Here is a 12477-nt window from a genome sequence, read left to right as displayed (position 1 = left end):
CTGTATTTAACAGACGATGAAAGACAAGGTATATACAACATAAACAGTTCAAAGTGCGCCCCTGCTCAGTACCACCATACAATGAAAAATCAATGACTAGACTACTATTGTTATCCTCAATTCAATATGCATCAACATTTCAACAGCCAGGTACTTTTTTTTTTACTTTGCTTTGCCAGGGAGAGTGTCTTGAAAGAAATACGTATTGACGATATCTACTTTAATGATAATAATACAGAGAAATTTAAGAGACTAAATAGAGAATACTTGCATAATTGACCAATATTTTGTTGTAATAATCTTTTTCTTGCAACAATTTATAATATTTTTCGATGCAAGCGCTGTGGCGCGCAAGTGACCCTTGAACATGATATGGAAGCCAATATTAACACAAGTAAAATGATATATATATAAGGAATAAATGTCTCGTTTATCTATAAGATATATAAAGACACTGAAAGTAAGGGGAATTTTCTGCATTTATTCCTTAGAAAACAAACACATTTCATAAGAAACCTGGGCTCCCAAATCAACCCAACACTCCTACATGTAAATCATTCCAACACCCTAAAACATTCATATCAACTACAACGACAAAATCAAGCAGAGACCATCATATCAAACCAACACCCCAAAATCTACCAGAAAGCTATGTATCAACACACGGCCCCACACCAAACCTCCAAATCAACCAGAGGCCTTCCATTCAACCTAACTTCCTAAATCAACCCAAAAAAATCATATTATTTCTGCATTTATTCCTTAGAAAACTCACCATCACTTTTCACATGAAACCTAGGCCCCCAAATCAACCAACCCTCCCAAATCAACCAAAGATCTTCATATCCACCCGAAAACCCAAACATCAACCAAAGATAGTATCATATCAACCCGAAACTTCAAATCAACCTAAGGGCCAATATTCGTAAAGATTGTTGTATCCAGATTTTGTCCATATAACTTATATTTCAATGAAGTAGTATACTAACATGTCAATTACCAAGTTTGTGGTTTGTAAACAGAAATATCTAGTAACTCTGAAGTCAGACATCTTATCCATCTCTTGGTACAAAATCAAGAATTTTTAACATATGCAAGAATACTGATAGTTTCGTAAATTTAATATTATTGCATTGGACAATATTTTAATTTTAGGGGGATGGAAATAGTTTACACTCCCATTCATATATTTGGTTCCCAGCAGACACATCGTGTAATCCCATTATGAACGTCGTGTTGGTTTCAAACACATAAATCTAAATACATATTGGAACTGCTGTACAAGCTACAGCGACTCTTTCTATCACTTTACTGTTTAGGATCGTGACTGTCATGTCTCTGTACACTGGACGACATACTAATCCGGGCATCTCAGTAGGTCGCCCAAAGGCGCATTCGGCTTGGGTAATTCTGATTGGCTGGCGATAGCGATTTTCGTCAACTCTCGTCGTCCACGGACATAACGAGAGTTCTTCCAATAACACCATATCACCTGTGGTATCAGAATTTCCACACAGAATATTTCTACGTTGATCTGCTATAGGGTTTGTTTGCGATCTAACGTCTTCCATGGATATACCGTTACTGATATCTCTTTGCTTTATAGCTGTGGAATCTGTCATATAGACGGCCTGCTGAATTATCCATAAATGGATGTATAAAATTACCTGCATAATGATAAGAAAAAGAAAATAGATATGACGTAATGAAAACCGGGCTCACTTATTTACCTCTGTTCTGTTAAACTTCGTCTTACTAACGACGTTTTTCAGTTTCTAATGAATGAAAGTGGTTGAGATTGAGGAAAAAAGATCAAATCTAATAATTCATAACTTTAGAATCATCGAGCAACGTTTGATGTTACAGAATTAAGTAATGAATTAACACAGCAAAGAATATATTTCAATATTCTTGAATTAAAAAATAAATTATAGTGCTGTGTTTGAATTATAATTTGACAGTTTTGAAATTGTGTAAAACGGGATTTTCCTGATAGATGTATTGGTATATAACGCATCTCCTTCAATAACTTTGAGATCAATAAAAAAAAACATATGCAAAAAATCTCTGGCGTTCATTTTTGTTGAAGTAAGAAATCAATAAACAAAACAGTTTAAGTTAACATCATGAGCACACAAATGACAAAATAAACAGTGTATATATATTGGTTGATTGTACCTTGTTTAACGTCTCTCTCGAGAATGTTTTACTCATATGTCTGGAGACGTCTCCAAGAACAGTGAAGGGCTTCAAATTCAATATATACGTATATATTATACCTCAGAATGTTTTTGCTATATAAATGTTAGGTGAATGAATTTGCTATTTCTTTTGGATAACGCTAGCCGTGAAATAGTTTCTTAACTATCTGCTTTAGGGGAAATAGTCTCGAAATTATTTACCAGATGCTATATTCTCCCGCGTTTTCTTTTCTGTGACGTCAAAATCTGATAACTCTAATAAGGTTACCACTCGGGTTATCTCGGTCGATTCCATTTAGGCTAATGTCAAATGTTAGTTTACTTCACTTCGGTATGTCTAACACAAGTAAAGTCTACTTCGGTATAATAAAACACCTATTTACTGACTATTCGGACAATAGCAAGTTTATTGTCCCCCTCGACAGCTGCGCCTCGGGAAATAGTTGCTGTCTTGGGGGACAATAAACTTGCTATTGTCCGAATAGTCAGTAAATATTTGTAATATATATATATATATATATATATATATATATATATATATATATATATATATATAAATCCAAAATATAAGTAAATATCCACACAAGTAATAATACTTTATTATATATATATATATATATATATATATATATATATATATATATATTATATAAAAATATGAAAAGAAAACACAGAAATCCTCCGTAAACCTTTGGCGCTTTCATTACATCTTCAGATATATTATAATCAAAGAAGTGGCGTATATATAACGCATTTGTCCATATAATACATAATGGTATTAATTGACGCCTAAAGAATATTTTTTGTATTTGATTACCTTGTAATTGCTGAAGATGTTCATGATTTCAGTTTGAGTCTTCAGAATAACTTGATCTGGATATAGAGCATAATTGTATGATTTATACTTTATATATACAAGACATGGAAACTTTTCTATAGATGATTTGTCGAAAATTAAATACTTTATCTTCATTTTCTGGGTTTTCGTGACACGAGTCTTTCAGGTTTCATGTCATATGAATATGTCAGATGACAATTGTTTAAACGGACTATTTCATCGGGATTTTAACAAAGATATGCTTATTGATTGTGTTAACAGAGGCCAGGCTGAGATTTATCTTTCATATCTTCCTCTGTTTAGTCGTTTCAGCTGATTACAGAGATCAAAGGCAGATAATAATAGAATACAGAGATTTACATCTCTTTTTTTTTTTGGTCACATCGTGTTCACGTTTTATATGTATTTGATACATGACTAACTGAACTAAATCTGTTCGGAGTTTTACAGAGACAATAGGCGATATAGAATAGATCGTTCAATTCTCAATATTGTTAAGACTTTCAATGGAATGACCAGTGTGGATGTTACCAAACCTTTGATTGATCAGTTTTTGAAATATAGAAAATCGTAAAACATCTGATGTAGTACAAATTTCACTGTTATGACTAAATGAAGGGTATCTCCAAATCATTATATACATAATTAGGGCTAAAGAAAGGGCGTTTCCAAACACAATTATATTCACAGTTATGAATAACTGATATGTGTCTCCAAAAAGAGTTATGTAAACAGTTATGGCGAAATGAAGGGGATGTATTGTAGTATATCAATGTTAAAATTGCAATATTGCAGCAACTTGTCCTTGTATTTTTAATAATGAAAGAAAATCTTATTTTGTCGTCATTTATAATATTTATTTTACAGTTTACAATGTTTGGATTTATAAAGTAAAAGGTAACCTATTAGATAGTTTAAATATACATTTACGTCCTCATTTATAAGAGAAAATTACATATTCTGTTGCTACAAATAGTGATCATGTGAACCGTATCTAAGGAAATGAGTACATAATGATTCCAATAAAAAACATATGTCCTTCAATTATGACAAAGTGTTTCCAGAAATTGAGGGCAATAAACGTGTACTTGTATATCATCGACATATACTACCATTTCCAATAAGGATTTCAATTTCATCAATCATGCCAATTAAAAGCTTAACAATAATATATGTTGTAAGAGTAATGTTTCACAGAAATTTTAAAAAGAAATTTTCACATTTTAGGCCTCGTTGAGATGTGATATTCTGTATGAAACAATTATAGAATATTTGCTTTCTTTTGAGACACACAAAAATGGGTATCAAGGTTCTTGTTTATGTGTCAAGGATAAGTGTATGTACATAGTGTATATTCTCAATTATTCAAAACTATTGTCCCAGAGGATAGCATGGGGCCTATAATAGGGAATCAAAGTAACTATTGTCCCAGAGGATACATGTAGCATGGGGCTATAATAGGGAATCAAAGTAACTATTGTCCCAGAGGATAGCATGGGGCTACATGTATAATAGGGGATCAAAGCATATAGAAAATAATGTTCAAAATATCATCCCCTCTACAGGAGTTAGTCAACATTGATATACAAGCAAGTGTACATTCAAGTTTGTTGAAAGTTTGCCCCTCGGATAGGATAGGGTTATAATATGGGAATCAGAGTTTTACATCAGAATATATTGGGGAAAATCTTTGAATATCTTATAACAGGGTAAGTAATATAAATATTCCATATTCCGCATTTAACGTAAATTCAAGTTGCTTCAAATCAGACCCGCGGTGGTAGGTTAGGGCTATCATACGGTTTCCAAGTTTTACATGGAAATGTCTGGGGAGAAATTTGAAACTTTCAAGAGGAAGAAGACCGTGATAATCATACAATTATTCTCAGGTTGTGCAAATTAGGAATTTCTTTGAATCGTGGTACTGGAATATGATGTAGAGCCACAACAGATGATTACAATTTTACAATGTAAAGTTCGGTTAAATTTTGTAATTCCTGCGGAGACGGGAAGCTGTATATTGCTTAGCCTCGTATTCGTTTCTTGTTCAGGGTATTCACATACCTTATAGAAGTATCAAGTCTGAATCATTACATGTATATACTTTGCAAGTAATTTATGAAAGTTTATTTTTTGTGGAAATCTAAACCGATATATATGATATAAAACCGCTATCGTGATATATGTAAATGACACTGATATTAAATATCAGTATTCTGCCATTTGTTTTCATTTGTCTTAGATATTGTTTGCAAAGCATATAACTTTACATTTTTAATATACCTAAGGAATATTTCTAGCATTTCTCGAAGGACTACACCACTCTTATTACCACCTCTACAAAATATTTCCAATGATCGATAAAAAAAAACCAATCATTTCCTAGGTACTCTAATCCACGAAATTCACATTTTATCTTATTTCAAAACTTTATTGATAAACTAAGGCAAAACATCAATACATAATACACATGTATAGATAAAAAATAGATAAATCATGAAATAAACAAATATTATTTTCCAATAAAGGATGTAAAAATGAAATAAAATCGTCATAAAAATACTTTTTAAGAAAAACAGATGTCCTTGACAAATTGAGTATTGTTGGGTGTTTCGAGATTCTTAACTGTACTCAGTTGTTAAGACTGTGAGCAGTTGGGAATGGCCGTACAAGCCACGGCCACTCGCTGAAGTTTGTGTTTGTATCGTCGTGTTCTTCTATCAATCAACTTCACGGAGAAGGTTCTGTAAACTGGACGGCATACTAAAGGCAAAGGAGGGCTTGATATTCTTGGTCTTTCGCAGTCACATACTGCTTCCTTGATTCTCTTTGGTCTCCGCATTCTATTCACATTTGTCCGCAATGTCCACGGACAGACAGACAGTTTGTTTATACCCACTGTGTTACAATTCCCATGAAATGGACTGCTCAGTCTCTGAGGATTTCTTTTTTCTATTGTGTGATTTGAATCGTGCTGCACGTGGTGAAATATGACCTCTTTGATATTGCTCGTTGTTGAGGGTAAGGTCATAGCATTGCAAATCAATGTTATCCATAACAGGATGAAAGCAATGTGAAATGAAATTGCAGACTTCTGAAATACACAGTAAAGATAAAATAAGAAAAAATGAGCAGAAGAAGAAATAATTATTTCATTAATATTTACAAAATGTACATATAGTCGTTTCGATGAATTAGTGTAAAAGTAAAAAAAAAATCAAAATTTGAATATTTTCCCTTCTATCCTTTTAAGATATTGTACTTACCATGCTTGATATTCAGGTGAAATACTTAAATGGACGTGAAGCGTGATTCTACTTTCCATCAAGATTTAATGCAGAGCTATATTTCTGTGCTTTTTATTCTTTTGCCAATAATGAAAAATATTTTTTCTATTTTTATAATTAAAGGGATATTTTCCTCCTATCTTTCAATTTATTAATAGGATACATACTAATATCTACTTTTCTCACATTTGAGCTTTATTATCTTCTGATAAGATATATACAAGCAATTGGATATAGTTCCCAGTCTTTTTATCATGAAAGTTTTAACGAACTTCACTTTTAAAACACATTCCCCATGCATGTAAAACAAACTTTCTTACCGTAAAAGAACTATCACAACGTCTCGAAAGAGACGTTAAACAATATACAATCAGTTCAAGCTATTTCCTGTAGATACATGTATTAGGAAATCTACAAACAATGTATGAAAGCTATCACAACTACTTTAATTTCTAATTTTCGAATGACTTGTAATTATTAAAGCTTTTCACTGTCACTAAAGCACCTGATGTTTAATCATAGGTCATATCTTTCACTTAGCTTTTTATTAAATAACGAAACAAAACGCCGACGTGTTGCATGTTCAAAGTTCAGGGATAACATTTACATTACCATCTATTCTTCTGTGTTTAGTAAACCAGAAGTGATAAAAGAATTAGATAGGTTACATGAGGAATATGTTTTGGTTCCAGCTGACAAAGCTAGTAACAACATTGTCTTTGTTTGTAAGGCTCATTATTACAACTGCATTTTCAACTAATTTGGCATTAATTCTACTGTTGGTAATCGTACTTATACTCCAAATGCCCTTTTAAAAGATGAAATTCTTCAAAACCATGCTTCAGTTTTATACACATTTAATATCCTAGTGAATGAGTCGAATGAATATTTTACCGTGCCTATACCGGATTCCTAAACTACACAAAAACCCTTACAAACAAAGATACATTGCTGGATCCAGTAAGTGCTCTACCAAGCCCCTATCTTTGCTCCTCACGAAAATATTAACAGCTGTAAAGGAGATACTTCAAACTTACTGTGCGACTATATATACCAGAAGTGGTGTTAATCAAATGTGGATTCTAAACAAATCTAAACAACTTTTAGTAAACTTGAAATCGCAGAATTTTCCCCAAATCAATAACATTAAAACCTATGACTTTTCAACACTATACACGACCATTCCGCACGATAAATTAAAGACTAGACTTTTTGATATCATAGACAGTGCTTCTTCAACAAAAATGGAAAACGGAAATATTCATATCTAGTGATCAGTCATTCAAAAACTTACTTTGTTAAACACCACGCACAAGTATTCTGAAGTTGAAATTAAAAATATGCTGGAGTTCCACATTGACAATATCTTCTTGGTCTTTGGTGATCAGGTCTTCCAACAGTCTGTTGGAATCCCCATAGGCACGAATTGTGCTCCTTTGTTAGCTGACCTGTTTCTATATTCATATGAAGCAGAATTTATTCAAAAACATCTACGTGAGAAGAAAAAATCTCTCGCTGTGGCCTTCAATTCGACATTTCGATATATCGTTATCTTCACCTTGCATAAATCTACCTGAATATTGTAATGGTTGTTTCTGTTTGTTACTTTTTTTCTGTAACAGAAAATCTGATTAGATTGATTGATTGATTGATTGTATATTTTCAACGTTCCTCTTAAAAACATTTCACTCATACGGAGACGTCTCCATTAACCACTTGTGGTTTAAACCAAATTATAATTTGTGATAATGTTTACCGTTGACTCAGACTTTGGACAAGTGGCCAGTGTTCAGATCTCTTGTGACTGATTGATTGCAAGAAAGAGTTTTGTCAAAATTCAGCGTCTACCGTCTTTCCTGGTATCATTATGACTTTTTTAAAACCACTAACCTTCACCTTGATAAACTGTCCTTGAATCATTAAGATGATAATATAATCAGCCTGTGATTTAATGAAAGGTGAAGATAGCGAACAGTGATCAATCTCACAACTCCTATAAGCAATACAAAACAGAGAGTTGGGCAAACACAGATCCCTCGACACACAGGAGGTAGCATCAGGTGCCTAGGAGGAGTAAGCATCCCTTGTCGACAGGTCACATCCGCATCGTTAAGCCCTGCTATCATACAAAACGCTCATAACAAAAGCGACGGGAATCGGCAAAAATACCCCTTCACCTCAATATAACCTTTATATTATTATACTTTACGGCATTTAATACGGATATCTTTATTACCCTGATCAGGATATAGGGCTCACATGGGGTGCGACCGGTCGAAAGGGGATGTTTACTCCTCCTAGCCACCTGTTCCCAGATCTGGTGTGTAAAGGGGTCCGTGTTTGCCCAACTCTATATTTTGTATTCGTTATAGAAGCTATGAGATTGATCACTGTTCGTTATATTCACCTTTCATGTACATGCACACGCTTTATATGAATTCTGGAAAACACATCTAAAATAACACAATGTTCTTTAATTTTCTTAAAGGAAGTGAACATGAAAACAATATTTGTTGCATAATAAACTTAAAAGACCCCCTGAAACTACATAGTGTGTCCTGAATCTAATTTGCTTGTTCCTATTACGAGATTTGATCAATTAAACACTCTAAGTTAAAGGTTTATGGAGGTCATCCATTATTTCCCTGTATGCATCTGTGTTCAGACGTAGATGAGGCACATTGCTGTTGTTGATTGGGTTACTATTATACAGCAGAAATTTATGGATTCATATTAGAATTCATGGATAAGGTTTTGGAGCAAAAAGAATTGAAATCAAATCTAATTACAATGCATTAATAAAAAGAAGAGAACACTCCCACAAAATATCTCCAGCTCCTCCAACTTCTAAACTTACTCAGAAGCACTAGTACTGTTATATTTCAAGATTCCAAATCAATTAATTTTATTAGATTTTAAAATATTTGGAGATAATTAAGGTGACATAAAACTATTGCAATATAGGTATATAAATTATATATTTTATAATAATTGATATACATGGACCACAGATAAATTTCGGAGATGCAATTTACAGTTATATTAATGATATACACTAATAAAAATTACTTATTCAGAATCTGTATCAAAGTCTGAGGTTTTAAGAAATCCTTTATAATTGCAGTGCTCTTTAGGAAATACTCTCTTAATTTATGTCACAACAAATGAGGGTAAATTAAAACTACTCTGATGTTTACCCCCAAGAGGCTGACCTCGTCTGACCTAGTTGATAAACTGTCTGTAGGCCATAAAAATTGATAGCATGCCTGCAACAGAATTGTTACTGTATTCTATCACATGTGTGTGTGTGTAATTGGAAATATTTACACACAAATGTCATGTTATGTTTAGATTTTAATACATGTGAATACAGAAGATATTTTTCATTTCTGTGTTTTTCTTACTTGTTTGACAAGTTGTTATCAAAGTCTTCTGAGACCCTTCCTCTCTGGATACATAAATCCATGGATAAATGTAAGTTGTATCAATTATAACAGAACTTAGACACACCATGTCAAAATATGGGTTTAGAGAACCGTGCTTTATGTGTATATCCATGTAATCTGACACAAAATGTTCAAACTCATGACAACAAAGACATCCCTTGATCATGAATGTATATAATTCCTCTCTCATTAAAATCAATTGCTGGTAATGAAAAATTATTCTGAGAAACAATTTCTTCCTCTGTAACATCAGGTTCAAACTGATATCCCATATTTTATTCACTTTCTGCTGATGACATTTTAACGTTGATGCTTACAATGTGCCAAAAATGCACAATGTGTCCTACTGACATCAGCATCAGTGTTGCCCTCTAGTGGATGCTAAGAGATAACCCAGCAGGGAGGTAATATTTTTTTCAATATGGCAGCTCCTAAGGATTGAAAAGATTAGTTAATCTTTATGAAATATCTCCCTACTAAAGAAAGCTACATCTTAATGATTTTCAGAATTCATTATATACATCAAAATGACAAATTGAAATCCTTTGTCACATTTTCATGTTCACTTCCTTTAAATTGTTTTAATATTAATGAGCATTAGATCGCCTATAAAATTCTCTCTCTCTCTCTCTCTCTCTCTCTCTCTCTCTCTCTCTCTCCACCCCCTTCTTTATTTTTCATTATTTTTTCTTTCTTTAAGTCTTTGCACTCTCTTTATCTCTCGTTGAACACCGATGTTAGAATGTCATAGCCACATTTCAGCCCACCTTATTATTTTTTTTTATCTAAGGCTCACTTCTACAATCATTATATCTTCTTTTTATAAAAGTGAGATTGACATCAAAAGTAAGCGTGCAAGTGTCTTGGTCCTGATCCAGAGACATAGTTTAATGCCTTTTTTATTTTTTGTGTATAAATTAAAGAAAAATTGAGATAAAAACACGACCTCCTCCCATATACAAAACCACAAACCTAATCGGAAACAAACAAAATTAAGAGCGAGGAAGAAAATATAACAACAATGAAGAAAAGGTACTCAACCTAAACATTTCTGTCGCTACAAACTTCTGAACAATTATCTAGATTCCATGTGATTCTGGGAATTCCCCTTTTAGACGAAGGAAGTGTAAAAAGTTGGTTCCAAAGGTTATGGTGGTATCACTGTTTTGTCATGTATTTGTTTAAATTCGTAAACTTCATCGCTCTACCGTATGTAAACATTGGCCAAAACATTTACTGTTTGCATGACATGACAACGAGAGATTTTCAACATTAATGAGATTGATCACTTATTGTATTTTTACCTTTCATCCATTGCAAGGGATAAAAAAAATTGTGATATATTTCAAATGCCGTTGAAGAATGATTTGAGCTTGTAAAGATTTCATTAAGAGAAAAAGTTGCCTAAAATGAGTAACAAATACTACAATTTAGACATATCTAAACTTTAGTAGTGAATGCTATAGTTCTTTAATTGGAAAATAATTCCGTTTAAAACATTTAAGTCATTTTGTTCTAATTATAATAACATCTAAAGCATTTAGTACAAAACGTATTGACACAAATTGATTGGGTTTTCTAAATCTTTGACCGTCAATTGAAGAGATAAGACGATTGAAGGTCAAACATCGATGTTTAGCAACCCATTTCGTTCTCTTTACTTTGTACAAACAGACATACAACATTGAGTATTGTATTAAGGGTCACATGTTATTAGTCGGGGTATTTAGAAAATAAACTTAACATGCACAGTTCGAATCTAAAAGATATTTCTGTTATTAATGATTTTGATGTAATTACCAGATATAAATTTAACTTGCCTAGTTTAATTGAAATATTTTGAAAAAGTGTTTGCTTTCAATGAATCTTTAGAGGAACCCCCATTCACGAAGTTGACTCAGTTATGGCACTTCGCTTTATACCAATTTCAGTTTCATTACAAGTGATCAATCTCATAACTCTTAATATGTTTACGGTGTGACCGTTGAGACGAGCGAAGAACCGATAACATCTTACAACACGACTTGAGGCAATTCATTTAACGCGGGAAATATAACGCGGTTGATGTAAACAGTACACTGTGACGTCAGCATTAGCTGCGACTGTTTTTCTTTCAAATCAAGCAATTATCCACAACAAAACGTACGAAAATATGGGGGAGCTTGTCTGGAATTTAAAATCATCTGTGGTACTTTCCAAACTATTTATTTGTTTTATCTACGGAATTGTCAATGAAGTATTCCGCGGTGAGGGCGACATTTTTCCGGAAGTATTATGGGTAGTCCTCATCATTTTTCAGCTGATGAAGAGCAAATCACGTGACTCAATTGCGTAATCACTGGAGCCAGCTCATCGGGTCACTTCACGACGCGAGCTTCGCTCGCTATAAGCAATACAAAATAGAGCGTTGGGCAAACACGGGCCCCTGGATATACCAGAGATGGGCTCGGGTGCCTAAAAGGATTAATCATACCCTGTCGACCTGTCACACCCGCCCTGGGCCATATATCTTAATCAGGTAAATGGAGTTATCCGTAGTCAAAATTAATGTGCCAAGAAGGGCCTTACAATCGATATGAAACATGTCAGACAGCATTTGACCCAATGATTGGTAATATTGGCAAACTAGATTGTTATAACGATCATCGAATTTGCGAAATGCTGACATTAAACGAAAAAGTTGAAACTACTGCATCATCAACTTG

The 12477-nt window shown here is 33.3% G+C and overlaps 1 protein-coding gene across 3 annotated transcripts; it reads right to left on the bottom strand.

The window, feature by feature from the left end:
• Window positions 1-1103: 1103 nt before the first annotated feature.
• Window positions 1104-3068, bottom strand: LOC125665467 (uncharacterized). 3 transcript variants are annotated; one of them, XR_007366221.2, is made up of 2 exons: window positions 2179-2427; window positions 1104-1667 (listed from the first exon to the last, which is right to left on the bottom strand). XR_007366221.2 is itself a non-coding variant. In XM_048898108.2 (2 exons), the coding sequence occupies exons 1-2, from the start codon at window positions 3040-3042 to the stop codon at window positions 1257-1259; spliced, it is 435 nt and encodes a 144-aa protein (XP_048754065.1). In that variant the 5' UTR covers window positions 3043-3068; the 3' UTR covers window positions 1104-1256. The 3 variants fall into 3 exon arrangements, 1 of the variants encoding a protein (XP_048754065.1); XR_007366223.2 differs by having other exon boundaries at window positions 2403-2427; XM_048898108.2 differs by lacking the exon at window positions 2179-2427 and adding an exon at window positions 3019-3068.
• Between the last annotated feature and the right edge of the window lie 9409 nt (window positions 3069-12477).

The sequence above is a fragment of the Ostrea edulis genome, chromosome 1 (genome assembly GCF_947568905.1).
Source record: "Ostrea edulis chromosome 1, xbOstEdul1.1, whole genome shotgun sequence".
Taxonomy (NCBI): Eukaryota; Metazoa; Mollusca; class Bivalvia; order Ostreida; family Ostreidae; genus Ostrea; species Ostrea edulis.
This window is presented reverse-complemented; position numbering and strand designations above follow the sequence as displayed.

Bases quoted from the DNA above. Each gene is read 5' to 3' on its own strand.
- LOC125665467 (XM_048898108.2), bottom strand. From the start codon at position 3,042: ATGAACATCTTCAGCAATTACAAG. The intron at 1,668-3,018 runs GTAATCAAATAC...ATCATTATGCAG, and splicing joins ACATCTTCAGCAATTACAAG to GTAATTTTATACATCCATTT.